Source organism: Wyeomyia smithii, chromosome 3, assembly GCF_029784165.1.
Source record: "Wyeomyia smithii strain HCP4-BCI-WySm-NY-G18 chromosome 3, ASM2978416v1, whole genome shotgun sequence".
NCBI classification, from domain to species: domain Eukaryota; kingdom Metazoa; phylum Arthropoda; class Insecta; order Diptera; family Culicidae; genus Wyeomyia; species Wyeomyia smithii.
In genome coordinates this window covers 181,047,023-181,071,551 of record NC_073696.1, presented here as the reverse complement: position 1 = coordinate 181,071,551, position 24,529 = coordinate 181,047,023, and the positions used below count along the sequence as shown (strand labels likewise).

The window sequence follows — 24,529 nt, the reverse complement described above, 5'->3', positions numbered from 1 at the left end:
AAGCGAAGCGAAGCGTTGCGTGTTGAAGAATCGAAATAAACAAAAGCGTTGGATGAAGCTTCCTTTGGCATACTAGAGCTTCGGTAAACGAGTTGGATAGGGATTCCCGCAACCGCATCCGCACTTCGCATTCGCATCCGCATCATACCATGCGGATATTGAAAAAAAAAATCGCTTTATAAAATGTAGAAGAAAAATTTTCCTTGGTGTATTTACTGCTCGCTTAAAAAAAAACTTTTGCACTGGGGAGGGCCATGGTCATGTGAAATAAGCAAAATAAAACACAAGAGATGCTACGGATATCCGCACCCGCATCCCCGAATGCTAAACATCCGCATCCGCATCTGCAGAAATCTGAAAAATCACATCCGTAACATCCCTGGTCCTCATAATAGATTTAGTAGGGGTGTTTTTGCCTCCAGACTTTTTCCAACATCAATATTTTTTCGATAATGGTTGAGAGTTTTAACTCACTACAGTTTTTTTTTCTCAGAAAACTAGCACAAATAAATTTCTCGATTCATTCTCCATCTTTTAACAATAACCTACACACTTAATTTATCTCGGCGAACTTCCCAACAGCTGATATAGCTCGGCGAATTTTTTAACAAATGTCAGTAATATATTCCGACGAACATCCAGCAAATATATCGATCTACCGTAAACCAGCAGGTATTAAATTTCGTTTGCCGAAGTTCTTGAAAATTCTGCCGAAAACTTGTAGAACATTTCGCTGAATTTATCAGCTGTTGAGTTCTCGGCAATAAAATCTAAGTGTGTACGTGTGCGCACACGGTTATAGGATTCTAACTATGTTTAGGTTGAAACTACTCAAAACGCCCTTAAACCGCACAAACTCAGATTTTGAGTAAAACCACCATACTTGCTTCTAAGTAAAGTGATCGTACCTAGATTTGAATAACTGAACGTACCTAATAATGGCTTGTTTCTACAAGAAAGTGGATTTATGAGTCCATTGAAAAGAAAAAGGGTTACGAGTAAATTTGAGTAAACTCTCTGGATACTACTCAAAAAAAATATGGCGCCCAACCTAAAATTTGTGTGTTTTTACGAATAAATGGTTTATTGTTATATTATTATAGGCAAACTCTTCTGTTTATTGTTTTGCCAGATTAGGATTTTTTATCTCATAAATAAGGGAATGTCATCCAAAAATAGGTAATATTTATCATTTTCTATCGATGATAAATCTTTATTTTAAACAGACAAATAAGTCAATACTGCCAAGCAGTTTTATTTTCACAGTCCATTATACCTCATAAATAAGTAGTTGCTACAAATAATCGAGTTAACTTTACCCATATTCAATCAGTTTCTACTTAATATCATTAACCTAAATTGGAAAGTTTTATTTTCATGATGAGTTAGTGGAATCGACGTTTAGGCAAATTGGAGCGCTCATCACCAATCATAAATTTGTATTTTTGGCGAACAAATATTTTTACTACCCGAACTTAAACAAAAACTAGGAAGGTTTAACTGATCATTTCTATACATAAAAACCTAGTTTTAGTAGATTCAACAAATAAATGGAAAAACTCACACTAAAAAGAAGTAGTTTTGCTGATTAAACATAACCATAATTGAATAGCTTTAGCATTTTTACAAGGTGCTTGAGCCCAAAAGTAAGTAGTTTCAGGATTCAATCACTGAATATAAATGTGTATTTTCAATGAAAGAAAACGACAAAAACACGCAAAATACATTAATTACATGCACAATTCAAACTATACCGTAAATAGGCGGACATAACGAATAAATAAATAAACTGCAATCAAAAGCAGGTACTATAATTTATTATTTATTCGTCTTAGCTTTTTATTGTGTTAAAAACGTTTTAAATTGTTTTTCTGTTATTATTGATCGTGTTTTTCGTTACCTATAGATAATTGTTACTACTCATTATTATATAAAAATACCTAAATTTAACAAAGTATATATCTAGTAAGCGCTTATATGTAGTGTTTATTATAAAAGCATTCACTTGCCAAGCAATTCGGTATTCACTGCTTATCACCTTGATTTTAAAGTAGTTTTTATTGATAATTGTTTTTATAAGCTACGTAAATTATGATGTATATAGATGAAATGGAAAATTTTAACAATGAAGAAACAGGCATTTGTTTTGTTTTATCTCAGCCTGGGACGTACTATCTAACTATCTAATAAAATGTTGAAGAAAATAAGTGCGGCATTTTCTGCGTTTTTGTTTTCTCTAATTCTGGTCAATCATTCAGTTGTGATAAAGCATTACAAAGATCATTCACTCTGTTACGTGAACTGTACTTAATTGTTTTGAAGACACATAGCTCAATGAGATCAATAATTTTAGCCTGGCAAGAATTAGGTTTGATGTTAAAAACAGTAAATGATTTAAAAAAAATTTCCACTGCTTTCTCACTGGTAGCAATTTCGACATGATGTGTTTCGTCTATCATAATCACGTATCGACCGGCTTTGAATTTTTCTGCAATGCATATGAGAATTGGACCTTCAGATTTATGCTGCAGCTCCGCCCACTCATCTTCCTGAAAACACGAAATTGGAAATTGTTAGAAGATTATTATTCGATGAATTAAACCAGACACAATCGATATTTATCATATTATATAATTTATATATATAGATAACAGTTTTATGAGCCTTAGTTGTACACTTTATCGCGTATTCTGTAGCAGGATTACAGTTTATTTTCAATAGAGAGCAAGATAGTTGATTACCGTCAGTGTGAGTCAGTGATTACCGTCAGTGTCAGTGATACCTCTACACTTTTTGAATAGTTGCAAGAAAAATTCAAATAAAACTATTTTTTTTTTTACAATAGGCGATCAAAATAACAAGAGTGATTTACTATCGTTCTCATACATCAGGTAACTGAATTTTGCTAACCTCTCCCATTGGTGACCATACCTTCGGCAGGGGAACTATGCCATTAGCGCGGGGCAGAGGGTCACTGGGTTCGGCGCATCAATGAGCGACGACTCACAGAAAGGATCTTACAGTGACGCTCTTGTATTAAGTCACATATCATAATAAAAAAAAAAACAATATTTGAACATTATAGGTACAAGAAAACATTTTTCTACTAAATTTAGATTTGTATCGATCTCTTTTCAAAAACTGAATATTATGGGCAAGATAATGTAAATCTAAACAAAATGCTTTTGGAAATCCAGAAAGTTTCAAAAAAATTAAAACAAAATCATAATTAAATTTTTAAAATTGTCCGAATGATATAGCCATTACCACGAGAAAGAATTATTGTTACCTCAACCCATTTAATCAAAGGTGCTGCAACAATTTCAGCGGCACTCAGCATTTTGTCGGTGGTTTCCCTTTTAGTTCCTCGCGCAGTAAGAAACACGAGAGCTCTCAATGCTCCACGAATATATTCTGTAAACAGTGAAAAATATATGAATAGACATATAACTGATTTAGACATTCATTTCCTACTATCTTCCACTTCTGCAAACGTTGTGTTGCTAATAAGACAGCATCGCTTTAATGTTGCAGCAACGCTACCCTCTTGTGTTGTGTTCAGTCTTGAAAATGCTTGTTGAATCTGTAAAAATTAAAATGTTTTTTTTTCGAATTATTGAAAAACGCATAATTAATAACTATACTATGGACAAATGTACTATACAGTATACATACAGCCGTAAGGGCACCGTCTTTTTTACGATTAGAAAACTTTGTATTTCTTTGAATGAAGCTTTCCTATCGTATGAAGTTAACATTGCGTGCAAACAAAAACATCTAGTCTACACAGTCAGTACAGTAACTGTTCGCTAACTGAACACGCTTTAACTGGGATTCCCAGTTAAAACGACAACAAACGTCACTAATCAGAATGAACGGGGGGTATGTAAATGTGGAACATCAAAAGATGATGCTGCTTCTTGTTGGTTGGGGATTAACTTTCTACGTTGGCCTTCTAGTTTGGGGTTTAATGGCAACATAAACAGTAACAACACGAACAGAACTTTCTGTCTGGCGATGAAAATTTAAGTCTTTGATGAAATTGTCTCGAAGTAGCATTAGCGTACTGTTCATCAGAATCCCCCTCGATGTTTATTTACGTTTGAAATGACATCCCAGTTAAGCCTGTAGTACATTCTTTGACCAAGCGTCAAATATTTGTCACTTTTTGACAGATGAAAATTTGGTCAAAGATAATTATTTGTCACTCTCCAATTTTAACATGGGGCAAACACGGGCAAACAACAACCATGATGTCAAATGAATTTGACCAATATGTCAGAAGGTCAAATATTCGACCATTGGTCAAAGAGTGTAATACAGGCTTTAGCGAGCCGATTTCAATAACTTCCCAGTGCTCTTCGCCCAGTTAGCGAACAGTTACTGTACTTGAAAGAATCCTGGAGAATGATATATTTTTCATTTGCATTGTGTGCAAAAAACATCTATGTATATGTATATCGTTTTTTTTTTTCACGAAGGCGAGAGTAACCGCCAAAAATATCTTGATTTTCATGATGACATAAAAAAATAATTTTATAAATAAAACCAATATTAGCTCGGCAAGCGCTATGAGCTTTACGCAAAAATATGTAAAAACTTATGACAGTATTTTCCGGAAAATAGTGCGAGTGGTAAACGAATATTGTTTGCTTCATGAAGACCCACGCACCTTTTTCACACAACAGAGAATAAGTAGAATGAGACGCGAGCTGATGACGAACAGAAAATAACAGTTAAGTGAGTACATTAGTTCAAGTGCAGAAACAAATTTGCAACCTGTAACATCAACAACCGGCACAAATTAATTAGGTACGTATTTCTCACCATGTCTCCTACGAATGACAGCAAATGCGGAAACACCGATATGATATCACTAAAAGTTGCTCCGGTTTTGAGGAGATATTTGTGGTAGTAAAAAGTAGATTCCATTAATTCTCCAATTCTTCTAACATTTTCCGTTACCGCACTTATCGCTGCACATAGCTCTGCTTTTTCGACAATGTCGTCATCAACTGCTGCCATAATGACTAAATCTTTATCGCGGGTGAATTTCCGTTTTTCTCGCGGAAGATCCTTTCTCATATTGTTTGTTCGTGTTTCGATGAGGCCTGTGTGCGCTCCTCTTAAATTACCGCCATTTTTCCAGAAGAACGCCGACTTAAACAAAGAAAAAAAGAAGGATCGATCAACAGGTGAATTCAAGAGCAAATTAAAATCTTAGATAAAAAACATTGTCATACGTGTTGGGTTTAAAAATAGTGAAAAAAAATCTAATAAGATGAGACTTTTGGTGAGACTTTTCTGAGACTTTTGTAACTGGCTTGATATTAGGAACCAAGTCACTTAAAAAAAAACTACTAACAGCCTATACCTATCTGGCGAGCTCACCGGTAAATTGTAAAAACATAGTGTCCCATCAAATCAACTTATTCAATTACCTCTTTCGGGGCCTCTGGCATCCGCCTTGTGCCTTCTAATTGCGGGAAAGCAACCAGTATTGATTTTGCCAAGTTCCACTTCTCATGCATTGTCGGATATCTATTAACAAGATTAGCAAAAAAAGTTATTTCCCCGAAGGTATTTTAACGGGTATTTAACTACCTATGATGTTCAATCATGTTTTGATAAAACCATCGGTTACACAAAATTCTTGTCATTTGTCGTATTTTGTTAATATCCGGTATTTTGTTATCATATAATTCATTGTAGAGTGTCGAATAAAATCCTGGAGCGTTCTCTAGCGTTTCCTTGATCATCTAAGAATAAGAAAAAATTCTTTCATCAAGCATTCGAGAAACATTTATAGATAAAAAGAATAGCATTGGTAGTCTTTCTTGAGGGCCCCTACAAATGTAGAAAAAATAAGCTTTTCCCAAGCAAAACCGAACTTCAAAAGTCTTTGATCCCCAATAGGAGAACTGACTTTCTAAGCAGATTCAAAGTCTAGAAAATATTTCCTTTAAATGACACAGCAATGTGCAAATTGTATTCTAAACACTGAAACTAAATAGATGAAAAAAAACACTGAAATTACATTGCGTATTTATTTAAGCCTAATAGTTTAAAACTGAAAGGGGGGGGGTCTTTTCCGAAACTGATTGAAAATATGATTTATGGCATTTAAAAGTTGTAAATACGGTTTACTGAAGAAATTGTGTTGTGGTTTTGTAATTAGTAAGTTTTCAGCTAAAAAATCACATAAGATGTTCTGAAAATTTGTAAAAAATCATACAGTCTAAGAAAAAAATATTTATTTTTTGAAAAAAAAAGTTAAAAGAAAATTTTAAAATTAATTATCTAAAAAGTTCATTTTATGGTATATTTTTATGGTTAAAACGACTTGTTTGATTGGCATAGTTTCCTTGGCAAAGTTGTAGATAATGATTTCATCTTTCCAAAGAAAAAAAGTGTCACCCGAAAAATATTAAAAAAAAATTGTTTTTTTCCAAAAAACTTGTATTTGTGTTTTTCGCTTGAGTCGTGTTCCAAAAAATTCAACATATAGCACAAAATGACATCTTTTACATAAAGAAACGTCTATGCTAAGTGTCAGCCAAATCAACAATGATAATTTTAAAATACATTAAAACTGGGAACTGCTCAGCCCCCGTAATCGCAAGAGTTAATCGGAACCCCATTTTCTTAAAACTTTGTATGAAGTGGTACAACTGTTTGTCTGTGCTTCGAATAATAATCACTTTAGTCGGGCGTGAATTACCTGAACATCTGGCGATACACACGGCAGAGCAGATGATGACCCACAAACCGGTTCGTGCGATAATACAGGCGACTTATTACGTGCAATTATATCCTGCGGTTGTAAAGTAGTTGAGGTTATCACCTGGATTAAATCCAATATCATAACTCGTGGCCCCATCTCGATACCAAGCTCTACAAGATCCTCTTTAGTTAATTTAATCAAAGAATTGTCGTCAACTTTAGCGCCTGAAAACAAATACATTCACATGTCAGATTCGTAACATTGCAAAGGTGTAAAAAAGCGAAACAAAACAATCAGCAGATCAAAAACAACTAACATGCAATCAGTATAATTAGTTTTGTATTGTTATGTGAAAAAAGAAGAGGTTATTTACCTAGTTTTGCCATCACTGCAAGTCTAGGAATTCATATTGAAAAATATATGATCCCTGTGTTGAAATCCCCTAGCTGTAGTGCACCAAGGCTGGGTGCTCCGGGTTTTCTCGAAATTTTGTGGACTCGCTACCTGCTCCGTTTTAACAGTTACTATTTCCTAAAAACTAACGAAACAACCGGAACGTGTCATTGCTACAACTAGCGCTAACGCTGCAAGTGCAAGTGCAAGTGATTATGGACACGCTTCCGCTTTTCTGTTTGTGTTATTGGAAGGCCTGTCACCGTCACATCGTCACCCAATGAAGTCTACATAGGTACAGCCTGGTTCAAATCCCAGGCTAAAACTAGGGCTCAAAGGGCTTTTTTTTGTTAACGTTGATGTCGTAGAAAATAAAGTGAATACCATCTCAAATGGTTTGGAGAGCTACGTTACAACCGAGAAGCACATGTTATTTGCCTATTTTTCGCTTCTAATACAGGAAAATGTCTGCTTCTTCCTTACCTTTATATACCTCATTGGCATGTCACAAAGCATGGAAATATAACTCACGTAACGGATAGGACTAAATAACTATTGGGGTAGGGATGGGAAAGCTAAAAATAATTATCGATAATTACCAGGTACGGTACAGAGGGTTCTAGGGACTCTGTAATGTATAGAGACGTGTCATCTCTAACCCAAAATTCGAATTGAGCATCAGCCTCAGCTGTCAATATAAAATTGAAAAATTGGATTTTCTTTCAACAGCTGCTCTTATTAAATTACATATATTTTCGGTTTAAGATGACACTACTCTTATATCAACTAGCTAGTGGGATCTATCTGTCAAGGAATATCTTAACCAACATAATCCGAAATGAATAAAGCTACCACGACAAGGGGAAATTGAAAACGAACAGTTTGGTGTGTAACATATCCCCGAAAACTATTTTTCCTAAACACATCATCCCGAATGTTTTATCCCCGAATGCACCGTTTTACCGAATGTAACAGTCCCTCAAATTTAATTGCTTTTCGAAATCCCCCCACCCCCGCAGAAATCACCTTGTGCAGACAATATGTAAAAGAGATAAGTTACTTCTTTCCAAAATTTCAATTTATACGCTACCTCTTTCAAAAGTGTACTCACTTTTAAGGTGAACACAGTTAATAGAAGACATTTGACATTTTACGCTACAAAATTGAACAATATTATCAATACAAAAAGAATATCGATATTCTCGATTAATATCGACAACGTTACACCCCTACCGTAAAAAGTAAATAAATAATCTTTGAACAGTGAAAAGTAAAAAATCCTCAGCAGTAAATCTATGCCTACATAATTGTAACAATCTAACGTTATGAATTATTAGTAATAAGTATTGCCAAAAATCAGTTTATGCACGTTCTAAAGTGGCAATTATTGAAAACTTCATAGAAAAACAAAAAAACTCACAAGAAACGACAAGCAGGTAATTATTGTTGAATTTAACCAAAGAGGCATCTATGAAAGTGATGAAAATATATACTTTTTTACAGGTGTGAAGGCTGACAGGAAAAAGAGAAAAACAAAATCATCTGAAAAAAAAACTGAGAATGTTAGAGCATTTGCAATCACAAAAGCAAACGATTCCAACATAAGGAAGATATTTTTTAACTGAAAAACAGCTTATTCCCCGATAGATAAAACACCGGAAGAACCTGCTCTGTTTTGATCGCCGTCGTTAGGCCTCGTTGAAAAATTTGATAAAGAAATCACAAAATTAGGTGTAAGTGTAAAACACCAAAATCAGGTGTAACCTTCAAGGCTTTTGACCTCTTTGGGCTATGCTACCAGAAGTGATATGAATAGTAATTTTCACCGATGTGAGAATGTGTACATACGTTTTTGTCAATTATCGTTATATTTCAAGCTGATGTATAAAGAATCATTATTACTGAATTTCCAGAAGTTATAGGTTTTTCTGGTCAAAAGGTTTCCTACAGACGTTCTTATGACATTCTGAGTAAAACTAGTTTTGAAAGCATATTGCTGTGCACAAAACTGCGTTTTTAACTCTTGTACTATAGCTGTAAATTGGTTGTTCAAACTTATGATTGTCATCAAGACACCGTACATTTTTTTGTTACACCTCACATATTTTACAATAAAACCTGGTCGGAAATCAGTGTTATCAATACGGCAATGCTTCACTGTGGTTAATCTATCGGGCAAGTCAAACAATATGCTTTTAAATTCAAGATACTCTTTTGAAATTTGTTCTTCGCTTAGAATATGAATTTTACCTAGTGTGTAATCATGTTTTAAAATATCATAATTCTGTTTTAGATTCATTCTCTTCATAAGACTATAGGTAATGTTTTTGAAATTCATACAGTTTCGGGCTATGCTTTTAGAAGCTTTGAACTTGGCTTCGAATGCCAAACAGCTTCCAAAACATATTGGCTGATTTTTCTGAAGTATCATCGGGTAGTGACTAATATGGTGAAGTTTATTTATTGGACGTAGATTAGTGAAACATCTTTTAAAACAACTGTGTAGATCAGATATACAAAACTTCAAATCCTCTAACATATCAGAAGAAACTTTACTAGAAAATGATATAAATGTAAGTTCGAGTAAATTTTTTATTATAGCCGCGAAGTCTGCATTACGGTCGAGAATATCATTAAAAACGAATGGGAAAATTCTCAATAACAGCCATGTCTGCGAAGCTGATTGACTCAAAGCATTACCTTTTGTTTTTAATAATTTTGACGATAAATTACTGGATGGTTTATCGCGAATTTCAATTGCACCATAATCAAAATTATCGATTCTTGAATTAATTTCATCACAAGTTAATAATTTTTGTTCATTTACAGAAATGTTCAATATATGTTTGATCATCATGGGAGCTATGCCCTCTAATATATCATGCATTGGATCGAAACACCAATTGTCCGCTATATTAAAATGTACTAAAGAGTTTAATATGCACCGATTGGCAACACCACTATCGGAGGGCATTTGGATTTTTTGTTCAACAGCTGCTAAATCTCTAGCCATACTTGCAGCAGTTCTTTCTGGAAACGTTGCCCCGAAATTACCCTCCATTATATCGCCCCGTGAAATGTAGCATTGCCTGCAGAAATACGATGCTTGAGGACCTAGTAACTGAAAAAAATCATGCACAGCCAGCGTATCACCAACTACATTGCATAAAACTGCCCTCAATGTGAATGTTTGTCCATTCATGATTAGCGGTATTCCTTCATCGGATTCCAATCTTTTCAAATCTCGTATTAACGGTTTTAGAACCTTCTCATAGCCATATTTTTTCAAAAGGACAGATCGAACCATGAGAATCGTATAAATGCTACGTGGTGATGAATTCACAACCGGATGAAGGTTTTGAATTTTAATGCTAATGTTGGTGATTTTCTTTTTTCCTTTCCTGGATCCCAAAGGGTTGAGATATTCAACGTCATCAACGTGTAGTGATAGGCGCAGAGCATTCGGGTATCGTTGAAAATAAGAATGGTTTTTGAACTGCCACCCATCCTTGAAGGAACATGTGCCATCATTTCGCGGTTCTTCAGTATTGACCATCTTTCTCGCATCACCATTGTTCATTATTAATCGAAGTATGCTGATAATCGATATATAATGAGCCATGTCATTGAGTTGAACAATCTTATGCCTAATTTCAGATTTTTCAGACGTACATAATTGGTAGCGGGCTCTTCGTTTCGAACCTAGACAAACTAGTTTCTTTATTTTGCGCTTCGAAAGTAACACTTCCTCAGTAACTGGCATTGCGCATTTACTTTGCATAGCGAGCTGATCTATAGTGTCGTTAAACGATCTTATGGCCCCAAAAATTTCTGGTATTTCCAGCTCATTAAATAATTTTACCACCGATGAATCATTGAATTGAATATTGGATCTTGAAAAAAATCTTTTCACAACCGTTAACGTATATTTCTGACTCAATTCCAATCCAGCAGCACAGCCGTCCATGAAATGTTGAATTTTATTCTCTGGCAAAGAGACATCGCAACGCATGCGTGTGACACGGTCTATCATTTCAGTGGTTAGCTCCTTTATACCAACAGATTTTTCGTAATAAAATCGGTTTTTTATTACATTCGCATCTCCCATTTCATTATCAAGATTTTTATCATCATTCTCTAACATGGGATTGGGAATGGTTTTAGGAGGTGAATCGATAATTGGATGACGTTTTATTAGATGTTCCTGGAGATGATAAAAGCTGGCGTAGACTGCATTGCACATGCTGCATTTAAGCGGTGGCCAACACTTGCTGTGTGTTTTCAAGCCATGTACTGACTTGCAATGTTGTTTCATCTCATTTATATGGCCCTCGATGATCTGATCACATCCGTCAACGGAACATACAAATCGTTGAGAATCTGGTAATTCAAAAAAGTTCTCGATATAGATAAGTTCTTAACTATGGTCAGGCCCGGATTTGAGGAGGGCCTAGTTGCAAATGCCCCGGGCCTCCCGACTCGAGGACCCCCTTAGACGAAGTGAAGACCTCTTTTTTGGCTCGTCACCTTCCAGCGGTGCGAAGGTGTAGCACAATTTTTCGTCGAATTCGCCCCGGGTCGCCTAACGCCCAAATCTGGCCCTGACTATGGTCTCTGTTTAATTAAATTTAATTTAGGTATAATTTCAGAATAAAAATTATTGCGTCAGCTAAAAAATCCAAGTTTAATGATATTTAATTTAGGTGTAGTTTAAGAATAAAAATTATTGCGTTAGCTAAAAAATGTTCGTTGAAACTATAATTTCTAAGTATTTCAAGAGATTGTGGGATAACAATATCTGTTAAATCTAAGCGTATCACTAACCTTTTATTTTTTCAAATGTTTCGGAATCCAAAATGCGTTTTAGCTGATCCATGGTTCTGGAAGAATGAAAAAAAAAAACATATATATCCTATAAACAGCTAGTCAAGCCTAAGGCAATCGAAAATATATATTTTTCAATTAAAGTTTAGTAAATACCTTTATTTTTCCGTTAATCCGTTATGTATTTTTCAGCTTGCTCGGCCTTTAACACACTTAGTATACTGTACACCCGTTCTCGATCGCGTTGCAGCTTATATTAACTAACCATGTCTTGACAGCACGGGCAGTAGCAGATACAAAATTTTCATCCAAAATTAGGTAGAAAAAATCCTTTCGAGCAGCAAAAACTGTTGATGAAAGAGATCGAAGGAAACTACCAATTTCATTGGTAAATACTACCTAAAACATTTCACTCAGAAAAAGGTATGCCGTATTTATCCTTCATGTAGGTAATTTCTACCAATTTCGCTAGTTCGAAATTACTCATAATCGATGTTGGCTTAGGCGAACTCAGAAACTGGTAGTCTTTGTACTCATAATTATGTAGCTTCATTTAACCGTGTGCGTGTTCGTAATATGCGAACCTCTCTGCTTACGTCAGATATGCGATTTCTGAAAAAATGGCAACACAAATGTTGCCAGATATATTTTTCTTTTGATAATATATATGAAGACTTCAAACTGATGTAAGTAGAGTTGTCAAAAGGGTGGATAATTTATTACGAACTTCACATTATAGCGTTCGCCATGATGGCGCGTAAAAAGCTGGATAAGCGGTATGAGCGTATAGTGGTACTGGTACTGGTAGCGCTATCTGGTTACGGATTGCTACTACAAAAAACTTTACACAAGTTTGGATTCCAAACTTTGGAACTCAGCTTGGACGTCTGTCTGCGGTGTATATTTTGACGGTATGACATAACTTGCAAATAAACCCTCGTTATAGCTTGTGCTTACGGCTAATTGAGATTTGGCGTATTTTAATTGTTCGGCTTAACAAGAAAATCCCGTTGTTTGACATTCCTTTTCTGCTACTTTTTGGGATGTCGGATCGGTTATTAAAAAATAGCAGAATGGTGTATCTTCTATGAGTGAGACCTTCTGCTTAATTTAAATAGTATTTCAGATATTTTTTAGTGATATTTTGTTGAATATTGATCGGAATGGCGTCATCTTCGAATGTGAACGGAAATATTGTAGATGAGCTTGAAGAAGCATTTCAGGTAAGCAATTCTTTATCAGCGCTATACAACACTTAGAATTGCACATCAAATCGGGCTAGCCGCTAATTAAGTTGCGTCTACTTCCATCAAATTTGAACATGGATTCAACATTTCAAAAAATGAGAAAAAAACATTTATTTTTTATTTCAAAACAGTCATGCATTCACGCGCTTACAAAAGAAGAGTCGGCTACCGGTGTAGACAAGGATGAAATAAAATTAGAAGTTGATCAGACGACCCTCAAATTTATCGATTTGGCACGACAAATGGAAACATTCTTTTTGCAAAAACGTTTTTTGCTATCGGCCTTAAAACCGGATCTTTTGCTAAAGGAGGAAAACTTTGATCTCAAACAAGAAATTGCTCGAAAAGATGAGCTGATCCGAAAGCACTACGACAAAATTGAGTCTTGGAAAAATTTACTTTCGGACCAGCAAAATTACAACAAACCGATTCAAGCGCTTCCTCCAGAACTGCGTAGTAATCTTGCAGGTGGAGCTCCAGGTGGACCGGGAATGATGCCGGGTGGAATGCACATGACAATGCAGGTACTTTGGCTTAGTCAGCGTGGTTTAGATAAAAATTTGTATACGTGTTTTATTTTTTTGTTCTAGAATTCGATGCAAGTACAGCAAATGCAAGCGCAGCAGCAGCAGATGCAAATGATGCAAGCGCAACAAATGCAGCAACAGATGCAATCAATGCCCATAGGTGCCAATCCACAACTTTTCTCACAATCTGGTGGTGGACGAGGTGTTGGTGCTGGGGGGCCTGGTGGCTTCCAACAAAGTCCCAATCTTCAAGGACCCTTGGCCTATCTGGAGAAAACCACTAGCAATATAGGTGAGCCAACTGTCGGTGAATCGACCAAATGTTGAAATACGTGTTATCATATATACAATAATTACGACTGGTTTAAATTCTTTGCAGATCTAGTTGGAATGGGGGATGGTCGAAGGTGACGCGGGCGGGGCAGGGGGCGCGGAAGAGGCCGCGGTCGTGGCAGAGGCCGCGGACGTGGAAATGCTCCCGAGTTTCATAGCGGAACGTTATCTTGAGAAAGGATCACGACTTTGCCACGGTAGGCGTCGTCATTAGTTTATATTACAATATACAAACAACATTGTCCACTCTAAAAGCAGCAAAAAATTAACCTTAGCAATCCAATGCTCCTTCAACCTGTTAAACAAAGCTATCGTTTTTGGCCTCTATATTCCTTTAAAAAAATCTAAACGAAGAATACAGTTAATCCAAACACGGGCAGCCAGAAAGAGACACGTTTAAGAAAGGAAACAACAATTACCAAATTGCTCTGAATTGAATTGTGAATCGGTTGTGTGTTGTAGTGTAAGTCTAATACCTTGTCATGATCATTTTCAAAAATGAAGATAAACAAACGTAATGCTGTGGGGCGCTTGAACCCGATTTAAAATAAGAAGAAAGAGATGTTAACGTTGAATTCAGATTACAGACAAAAGTATTCAATCATGCGTGAGAGGTAACTTTGATATACTCTAGAGAGATGCGGTTAGTTTTGTTCAACGGCAAAACAAACGGCAACAGAAAAAATATTGCAATTGATTTTTATATAAGCCGTTATATGAGTTGTGTACAGATCACGGATAGTTTTCTTCGTTTCGTTTCGAATGTCACTCATTAAGCACGATGTCCAGTTTCACCCTGCTATTTCTGGGCCAATAATTTTTTCCTGCTTTTAAATCTCTGGACAGTAAGCAACTCTGTAATAGTAGGAGTTGAGGTTTGTCCTAAATAATATTAATAAAGTAAATATATGTGTCGTAATTACAAAAAACTTTTTTTATATAATAACCTTATAAACCTCATTAAGGTCCTTATTACCGTGGAATGCTTAAGCGTCGCATGATACAAAAAAGCGAAATGATATTTGATGATATTTCAAGTTTGAATAAATTTCATGTTCTGACAGGTAGGTAAACCTCAAACATGTCGAAGTGTAACATGTAACACTTATGTACCAACGACAACTTAGCTTCATTATCGTGCGTTATACACTTTTATTATTCACTAGCTGACCCGGCAAACTTCGTCTCGCCTATTTTATTGTTTAATAATTTTAAACATTTCAAATTCACTGATTCCTTGCGATTTGTTTATATTATTTGAAATGATTGGTTTTATTGGAATGACAACATCCTCGACTTTTGGCTTTTGTACATCACCTCTATTCCGAAAATATATTGAATGCATTTCAGTTATTTTCGTTGTTTTTTAGAAGCAAAGTGGTCATCTTCGAATTCAAAATGGTGTCCAGGGTCAATGCTTGGCTTCTATGCATCATTATGATTACGGAAATATCCATATGTAGTAGTATTCGGTTATTTTCGGTTGTTTCCCAGAAGTTGCCATTTCACAATTCAAACTGATGTCTGAGGTCACTTTTAAGCTCCTTCCATCATTCTGGATCCGATGATACACATATTGGGTGGTATTTGGTCACTTCAGGCTATTTTTCAGACACCGTAAGTCGCAATCTTGGATTTTAAAATGGCATTTGGAGACATTTTCTGACCCCTGAGCGTCATTCTGGTTAAAGAAACACTCATATTGGGTGGCATTCTGTCATTTTTGGCTGTTTTCCAGACACCGGAAGTCGCCATCTTACAATTCAAAATGTTGTCTGAGGTGGATTTGTGGCTTCAGTGCATCATAACAATCCCGGAAATACCCATATTGGTTGGTATTCGGTCATTTGCCGCTGTTTTTCAGAAACCGGAAGACGCCATCTTGAATTTCAAAATGGAATGGCATTAGGAGGCAATTTTTGGCCTCTGAGCGTCAATCTGGTTGAAGAAACGCTCATATTGGGTGGTATTTTTTCATTTTCGGCTGTTTTCCAGACACCGGAAGGCGCCATCTTACAATTCAAAATGTTGTCTGAGGTCGATTTGTGGCTTCAATGCATCATAACAATTCCGGAAATACGCATATCGAGTGGTATTTGATCATTTGACGCTGTTTTTCCGAAACCGGAAGTCGCCATCTTGAGTTTTAAAATGGCATTAGGGGACAATCTTTGGCCTCTGAGCGTCATTCTGGTTGAAGAAACACTCATATTGGGTGATATTTGGTCATTTTCGGCTGTTTTCCAGACACCGGAAGATGCCATCTTACAATTCAAAATGTTGTCTGAGGTTGATAGGTCGATTTGTGGCTTCAGTGCGTCATAACAATTCCGTAAATACGCATACTGGGTGGTATTTGGTCATTTGCCGCTGTTTTTCGGAAACCGAAAGTCGCCATCTTGGATTTCGAAATGGCATTGGGGAACAATTTCTGGCCTCCGTGCGTCAATCTGGTTGAAGAAACGCTCATATTGGGTGATAATTGGTCATTTTCGGCTTTTTTCCAGACACCGGAAGTCGCCATCTGACAATTCAAAATGTTGTCAGAGGTCTATTCGTGGCTTCAGTGCGTCATATCAATTCTGGAAATAACCACATTGGGTGGTGTTTGATCATTTGCCGCTGTTTTTCGGAAACCGGAAGACGCCATCTTGGATTTCAAAATAGCATTTGAGGACAATCTCTGGCCTCCGTACGCCATTCTGGTTGAAAAAACGCCCATATTGGGTGTTATTTGGACATTTTCTGCTGTTTTCCAGACACCGGAAGTCGCCATCTTACAATTCGAAATGTTGTCTGAGGTCGATTTGTGGCTTCAGTGCATCATAACAATTCCGGAAATACCCATATTGGGTAGTATTTGCTCATTTGCCGTTGTTTTTCAGAAACCGGAAGTCACCATCTTAGATTTCAAAATGGCATTTGGAGACAATTTCTGGTCTCTGTGCGTCATTCTGGTTTAAGAAACACCCATATTAGGTGGTATTTGGTCATTTTCGGCTTTTTTCCAGACACCGGAAGTTGCCATTTTACAATTCAAAATGTTGTCTGAGGTCGATTTGTGGCTTCAGTGCATCATAACAATTCCGGAAATACCCATATTGGGTGGTGTTTGGTCATTTGCCGCTGTTTTTCAGAAACCGGAAGTCGCCATCTTAGATTTTGAAATGGTATTTGGAGACATACCAGAAGTAGGAAGGGTTTCGAAACATTATGGACATGTTTGTTACACCTAAAAATATTCACTTGCCAAATCTGGTTATATTTGCTTGATTGGCTCTCGAGCTGTGCGAAATTTGAGTTTCATTTGTATGGGACCCCTCCCTTATAGAAGAGGGAGGGGTGTCAAACCATTATGGACATATTTGTTGCCCCTAAAAACATTCACCTGCCAAATTCGGTTCTATTTAGTAGGTTAGTTCTCGAGATAGCAGAAATGTGTGTTTCATTTGTATGGAACTCCTCCCTCACAGAACAGAGAGGGGAGTCAAACCATTATGGACATATTTGTTATCTCTAAGAACATCCACATACCGAATTTTGTTGTATTTGGTCAATTGGTTCTCGAGCTGTGGGGAATTTGTGTTTCATTTGTATGGGACCCCTCCCTTGTAGAAGGGGGAGGGGTGTCAAACCATTATGGATATATTTGTTACCCCTAAAAACATCCACCTACCAAATTTGGTTCTATTTGCTTGGTTAGTTCTCGAGATGTGGAGAAATTTGTATTTCATTTGTATGGAACCCCTCCCTTCCAGAAGAGGGAGGGGTGTCGAACCAATATGGACATATTTGTTACTCCTAAAAACATTCACATGCCAAATTTGGTTCCATTTGCTTGGTTAGTTTTTGAGATGTGCAAAAATTTGTATTTCGTTTGTATGGGACCCCTCCCTTCCAGAAGAGGGAAGGGTCTCAAACCATCATAGGAACCTTTCTCGGCCCCTAGAACCTCTACATACAAATTTTCACGTCGATCGGTACGGTAGTTTCCGAAACAGACAGACAGACAGACAGACAGACCGACAGACAGACAGACAGACCGACAGACAGACAGACAGACCGACAGACCGACAGACAGACAGCCAGACCGACCGACAGCCAGACAGACCGGACTGCATTTTTATAGGTATAGATTACGCACAGATGTGATGTGCTTAGAATTGATACGGTATGGTTCGAATAAAAAATTAACGTCTATTCAGATAAACAGAAGCGGCTTCAGCGCGCTTGGGAAGCAACAGAAGTAGCCGCTAGTTATTATAGTTTATGTATTAAAATATACAATTTATTATGTGTAAAGGCTCAAGATATATTAAGAATCATAACAATAACAATATTTTTATATTTTATGGCTTATATTCCAAAAGTTAGTCAGCTGCGTTTCTTTTCCAATATGCTTTTTTTCGAAAGCTTCATATCTTTGGAACCATATAAAAACTTACTATTCACTGGGTTGTAAATGCAATCTCTGATGCTGAATTCTCTTGTGACGTATTGTGTGTTTATATGTGCGTGGCTTCTCATGGACTAGCTTTTGCAATGAACTCGACTAGAGTACGCATCGGACGTCCAGTCATACCTTTAGCACCAGTGTAACTTTGATCACTACAGTCTCCCATGACACCAGCTATATCGACATGCAACCAAGGTGTCTCTTTAGGGACAAACTCGCGCAGGAAAGCAGCTGCCGTGCATGAGCCACCCCCTTTACCTTTGCCAAGGTTGTTTAAATCGTAACCATTGTGATCACACATTTGTTCCGAGTAATGCTTAAAAAGAGGCATGCGCCAAACACGATCACCGCTCTCCGAACCGGCCTGATGTATTTGGGTCCACAAAGTGTTGCTGGTGCTAAAAACTCCAGCAACACAATCTCCCAGGGCAACCTTTATTGCACCTGTTAATGTTGCAATGTCCAGAATAAATTTCGGTTTGAATCTAAAACATAGAGTTTATTAATAATATATGCTCGATAATTCATACCTCAGTTCAGGTTGTACTTACGTGGATGCATAGCACAAGGCGTCAGCCAGGATGAGTCTTCCTTCGGCGTCTGTATTGTCTACGCATATGCTTTTGCCATTCATGGCATAGACGACATCTCCTGGTTTGGTAGCGGTCCCACTGGGCATATTCTCGCAAAGTGGGATGAATCCTTAATTTAAAATGCAAATTTTTTATTTAAATTTCATTGGAATCAACGTTTCCTAATAATACCTTTAACAAAAACGGGAGCCTTCAATTGAGCCAACGCATAAATGGTGGCAGCCACATTCGCTGCTCCACCCATATCGGCGCGCATTTGATCCATACTAGCAGAAGGTTTCAAACTAATACCACCTGAATCAAAGGTAACACCTTTGCCAACTAGTGCAATACAACTTTCATCTGATCCGTCTCCCTTGTATGTGATTTCTAAGAACTTGGCCGGTTCTTTTGTTCCATTGGTAACCGATAAAAATGACCCCATTTTCATTTCTTTGGCCCATCCTTCATCGTGTACTTGAACCTCAACATTGACTGATGCCATCTTGGCCTTTACGTTGTCAGAAAAAATAGTTGGTGTCATAAGATTTGCTGGTGTTTCCATCAATCTGTCGGCAAAAAAAAAAAGAAAAACAACTCAATTTTTCGTTTTAATTCTCCCGAATCCTGTTTATCACTTACACCCGCGCCCAATTTTGTGCATTGGCCAAAGTCGCGCCCTTTGCCCATTGTTCGCGACCATCAGCACTTTCGGCAAGTGAAACATCGGGCAATTGGGTTTGCTTTTCCTTGTTTTTATACACTTGGAACTTGTAGTTACTCAGCAAGGCACCTTCAGCAGCGGCATGTGCATCCTCAAAGTCCTCCACTTCGATGTGACCAATTTTGCACGATGCGAGTGCTTTCAAACCAGCCGAAGCCGCAATGCGAATGTTCTCTTTGGCCCCATTAATTTCATCTAGCTCATCCCACTTGGACGCATCACCCAGACCGGCTACGGCGACGGCTGGATATTTGCCTAAATTCCAGTAAATCCGTGCTTGACCGCCCTTGATTGGGCCACAGCTGCAAGTAGTCATTAGTTTCAAATTGAAATTGATCGTCTAGTGAAAGGGTTCTTTGTTGCACTATCAATGAAACAATTTGTGTGCGGGAGCAAAAACAGGCTGATCCCAACAAATCTTACCTAGTTTCATTATTCGATTTTTCATTCAACTTAGGTCAGTTAGTTTCAAGCGGACATTTACTTTTTTATAGTATTCGTTTGGTACAATGTTTTGCAGAATAGGATCAACTGTTATATAATTATTATGTTTAATTTCATCATTCGCATTTCATTTCTACTATTTCTGAAGTATAGCCACGAACGAAATTTTTGCATTCCGTACTTTGTGTACCAAACCTCGTTGCCTAAACTAGATTTATAAAAAAAAACAATCTCTCACTCTTGTCTTGAAACGGTAGATTTTTTTCTTTGAAATTTTTCCCAGAGAGAAAAATTTGCGTAAGAATCGTATGCCAATGAATAATCAATGAAATTTTCCAACCCATCTTGTAAATGATTAATCCATAAATTCACAACAAAGGGACTTATTACGGATGTCACCTCACAGTGAGAACGAAGTGGAAAAATCTCACGGTGAAAAAAAAAACGCGTGCAAATCAAATGGGAATCACTTTCACCGTGCCTATTACGGTTGTCACTTCACCGTGAAGTGACTCCCGTAATAAGCCCCAAAATCTAAGCAATGTACCACAAAAAATCAAAACAAGGGTCGCGTGGTCCAAATTTCGAAAAAAAAACAATGTAATAAAAGAAGCTTTCAACACCTTGCAATCGTAAAATGAGAAGTGTTAAATTAATATAATATAAAATTTATTTACCTTTCAATTCGTACAAACTGATTTGGTTAGCGGCCAAATAATTTTAGCATTTCAAAATACTTCTCATTACAGACTATTCCGAACTGTTTCCGAACTTTGGCTACCTCCTGTTGTTTACATCCCAATGAAACAGGTTTTTTCTAACGTTTTGCGCAGAGGTTTTAAAATGCGCGGCCTTCCTCCCGACCATAGAAAACGAATTGAGCACAGATGGGCACACACCGTGAGTGATATTCCGATTAAAAAAACTAGACAAAGAAGTTTATTGTTTTAATATTTAGTCGGCCACTAGCACATTTCAGGGCTATCGGGAATAGCCAAAGAAGGTGTGAGTATCGGAGCAGTTCTAGCTACATTACGGAAGTATGGTAGAGAGAGAGTATACGTTTGCAGATGCACCGAGACGTGGTAGAAAACCAGGGCCTGCTGACCCCACCATAGACAGTAATATAAAATGTCACTACAAGCAGCATCCTTCAACATCAGTACGAGATGTTGCGAAAAAAAAGGAAAAAACTAGGTGGTATCTCCTCGACTAAAGCAGGTGTTAGACGAAGCAAATAGGGGAAAGTAGGTAAAGACGGACACCCTAAGGTTTAATCTAAATAATTACTTAGGTATTGCTATTTAGATCGCAGTAGTCATAAAAATTAAAACTCAAAATCATTTGTTTTCATAATCATTTTTGGTATTAGTGAACTTCCTCCAAGTTTTATGTGTTTTGGGTCTTCAAAAATAAGACTACAAATTGTTGTTTTTTGACATGGTTGGAAAAGACGGACACTTGGGGTGGGTAAGATGGACACTACGAAGGTAAAGGTGGACACTCACAAAAAAGATGTAGTACGTTAAATATTCTTTTGATTTATGTGTTAAGTGATGGCCATACATTACTCTACGTTATTAGAGTCCATCTATACATCACGTGAACAGTTTGAGAGGATGGGTTTCGATGAAGGCGAAAATTCTTCGCTTATATGGCCTGTTCTAACTGCTAAGTAATTAATATCTGCTGGTTTCTCTCGCAGGTGTACTTTGTGAACATCTGTAGTACACAATAGATGCTACATGTGAAAATTCTTGGAAAATCCGTGTGTCTATCTTTCCCTACCTTAGTGTGTCCGTCTTGCCCGACCTGGTTGTAAATTTTTCAATCGATCGTAGTTCTTCATCGGAACATGGAAAATCTGCTGGATTTTCACTAGAAAACCGAGGAAAGGCTAATTAATCACTTAACTATTGTGAACAAATGTAAACACGTAAGTTTCACGAGTTTTTCACTATTTTCCGTGGAATAAAAATTACATCAAATTGCGCTTTCACGAAAATATTCTTTGTTTTACTTACAAATTTGACAGTTTGCTTGCTGAAAACCGATAATGCAACTCAAAAGCATTAACACACTATAAAAAAGGTATTCGCATCACTCAACTATCATAATACATTCTAGTTTGTGAAATATTAAAAGTGTCCATCTTACCCGCAGTGTCCGTCTTTACCTACTTTCCCCTATTTGCTATTTTTGGTACGGATTTTATTTGGTGCGAACAAAATTCGTACCAAAAATAGCAAATATTTGCTTCGTGTAATGTCCGCTAAACGCTATACAGTCAGGTTTTTTTTACGCGGGGGATACGTACCTCGTAAAAAAAGCCGCGTAAAAAAACCGCGTTAATTCGAAAATCCGCGTAAAAAAACGCGCTAATTCAAAAATCCGCGTAAAAAACCGCGTTAATTCAAAAATCCGCGTTAATTTAAAAATCCGCGTAAAAAAACACGTTTTTTAAAAAATCCGCGTAAAAAACCACGTTTTTTAAAAAATCCGCGTAAAGTAGTCCAGCAAGAAGGGCTTTAGAAAAAACCCGAGACGCTCTAGAACCAGTATTTAAAATTGTCCTCTTTGACGGTCATTCCGGATCTTTCGGTGGGCGGAAGGTATTTTTTGGACTTAGTCTTTTAGTAGATAAACACTTAAACGTTTCTGGTTCCAAACCCACGTTAATTCGGAAATTCGCGAATTTTTTTTTTAATTAGCGCGGTATCGCGTAAAAAAACTACGTTAATTCAAAACTCCGCGTAAAAAAACCGCGTAAAAAACCGCGTTAATTCCAAAATCCGCGTAAAAAAACCGCGTTAATTCAAAAATCCGCGTAAAAAAACCTCGTAAAAAAAACGGGTGTAAAAAAACCGCGTAAAAAAAACCTGACTGTATGTACGTGCAAAGGAAAGGATGGGCCTACAGAGTCGTCGGATGCAGATGCAACCAAACCTAAACAAAGTACCAAACAGGCTGAATCTGTGAAACCGAGAGCTAGGAAGTTTTATAACATAACCAAGAAATCGAGGTGTACAGAGACACTGCCAGCGCAATTTTTAACCACACCGAAGAGAATGAATGTCCCCAATTCATTGAAAGTCATTAACACTGAAACATTTAGCAACAAGGTTATGGTGTGACAAGCCATTTGGGGTTAGGGGCGGCGTACAACAGCGTCTGATCCGGAGCGGGCGGCTGAATCATGAAACGCGGTGTCTCGCCAGCTATATCAAAGACGGCAGCCCCGTCGCGAGACTAGATATCGCAGCCCTAGTAAGGCAGCATACTGAATATTAAATACTACGAACAATCCAGATATAAATACGGAACGGAATAATCGGCATGGACCTAGGCGAACGAAAAAGGACAACGATTATTGGAAACTCGGTACTTGGAATGTAAGGACTCTACTCGAACCGGCACGCGCAAGTACCCTGGCTAGAGAGCGGCGGAAGGTGAATGTGGAGGTTGCAGCTATCCAAGAGGTGCGGTGGCCGAAATCGGGAGAACGCGAATTCCGAGCAGTAGATCCTATTGCGGACACTTCATTTAAGTACCACATCTACTATAGTGACGGCGTGAAAGCAGAAAGAGGAGTCGGTTTCGTGCTAATTGGAAAACAGATGAAGCGTGTCATTAGATGGAGGCCGAACGTGTCAGCCCCTGTCATGTGCAACGATAGGGAGGGGAACCTGATAACCGATAAAACAGAGGTGGCCAGGCGTTGGAAGGAACACTTCAGTGTGCTGTTGAACGGTGAGGTGAACAGTGGAGTCGAAAGGAGCAGGATGAGAGAATGATGGTCAAGCTGTGGATCCACCATCCATGGACGAGGTGAAGAAAGCAGTGAGAGAGCTGAGAAACTGCAAGGCAGCTGGGAAGGACGGCATTCCCGCCGAACTCTTCAAAGTCGGGAGCGAACAGCTGTATCGTGCCATCCATCGGATCATGCTGAGAGTGTGGTCTGATGAAGAATTGCCCTCGGACTGGTTAGAGGGTCTCATATGCCCGATCTACAAAAAGGGCCATCGCCTGGACTGTAGCAATTATCGGGGCATAACACTTCTCAATACCGTGTACAAAATTCTCTCCCGCATCCTGTTCCACAGACTGAGGCCGTTGCAGGAGACCTTTGTTGGCGAGTACCAGTGCGGTTTTCGAGGGGGACGCTCCACGACGGACCAAATGTTTACCTTGCGACAAATCCTCGTTAAATTTCGAGAATACAACTTGCAGACGCACCATCTGTTCATAGACTTCAGGGCAGCGTACGATTCAGTCAAGAGGAATG

The 24,529-nt window shown here is 37.7% G+C and overlaps 3 protein-coding genes and 1 long non-coding RNA gene across 6 annotated transcripts in view; 2 read left to right on the top strand and 2 right to left on the bottom strand.

Annotated features, from left to right (window-relative positions):
• Window positions 1-1,192: 1,192 nt before the first annotated feature.
• Window positions 1,193-12,277, bottom strand: LOC129731502 (uncharacterized). Of its 3 annotated transcripts, XM_055691566.1 has the most exons (9): window positions 12,098-12,277; window positions 11,942-11,997; window positions 6,722-6,948; window positions 5,605-5,759; window positions 5,442-5,541; window positions 4,828-5,160; window positions 3,475-3,583; window positions 3,290-3,414; window positions 1,193-2,549 (listed from the first exon to the last, which is right to left on the bottom strand). In XM_055691566.1, the coding sequence occupies exons 2-9, from the start codon at window positions 11,991-11,993 to the stop codon at window positions 2,247-2,249; spliced, it is 1,404 nt and encodes a 467-aa protein (XP_055547541.1). In that variant the 5' UTR covers window positions 11,994-11,997; window positions 12,098-12,277; the 3' UTR covers window positions 1,193-2,246. The 3 variants fall into 3 exon arrangements, with proteins under 3 accessions (XP_055547541.1, XP_055547543.1, XP_055547542.1); XM_055691568.1 differs by lacking the exon at window positions 6,722-6,948 and having other exon boundaries at window positions 12,098-12,272; XM_055691567.1 differs by lacking the exons at window positions 11,942-11,997; window positions 12,098-12,277 and adding an exon at window positions 7,098-7,882.
• LOC129731508 (uncharacterized) lies at window positions 8,304-12,526 on the top strand. Its single transcript, XR_008729030.1, has 3 exons — window positions 8,304-8,553; window positions 8,621-8,850; window positions 12,134-12,526. It is a non-coding gene; the product is annotated as an uncharacterized LOC129731508 (long non-coding RNA).
• Window positions 12,527-12,968: 442 nt separating this feature from the next.
• On the top strand, window positions 12,969-14,977 carry LOC129731503 (mediator of RNA polymerase II transcription subunit 28). The gene is made up of 4 exons (XM_055691569.1): window positions 12,969-13,164; window positions 13,320-13,712; window positions 13,779-14,007; window positions 14,095-14,977. The coding sequence occupies exons 1-4, from the start codon at window positions 13,105-13,107 to the stop codon at window positions 14,124-14,126; spliced, it is 714 nt and encodes a 237-aa protein (XP_055547544.1). The 5' UTR covers window positions 12,969-13,104; the 3' UTR covers window positions 14,127-14,977.
• Window positions 14,978-18,248: 3,271 nt separating this feature from the next.
• LOC129731500 (E3 ubiquitin-protein ligase COP1-like) overlaps window positions 18,249-24,529 on the bottom strand; it is a 31,975-nt gene continuing 25,694 nt past the window's right edge. Inside the window, exons 3-6 of the mRNA XM_055691564.1 lie at window positions 19,719-20,102; window positions 19,269-19,645; window positions 19,056-19,206; window positions 18,249-18,989 (exon numbers count right to left, since the gene is read on the bottom strand). Of these exons, the coding sequence (XP_055547539.1) occupies window positions 18,572-18,989; window positions 19,056-19,206; window positions 19,269-19,645; window positions 19,719-20,102 (1,330 nt within the window). The 3' untranslated portion in view covers window positions 18,249-18,571. The remainder of the gene's footprint in view (window positions 18,990-19,055; window positions 19,207-19,268; window positions 19,646-19,718; window positions 20,103-24,529) is intronic.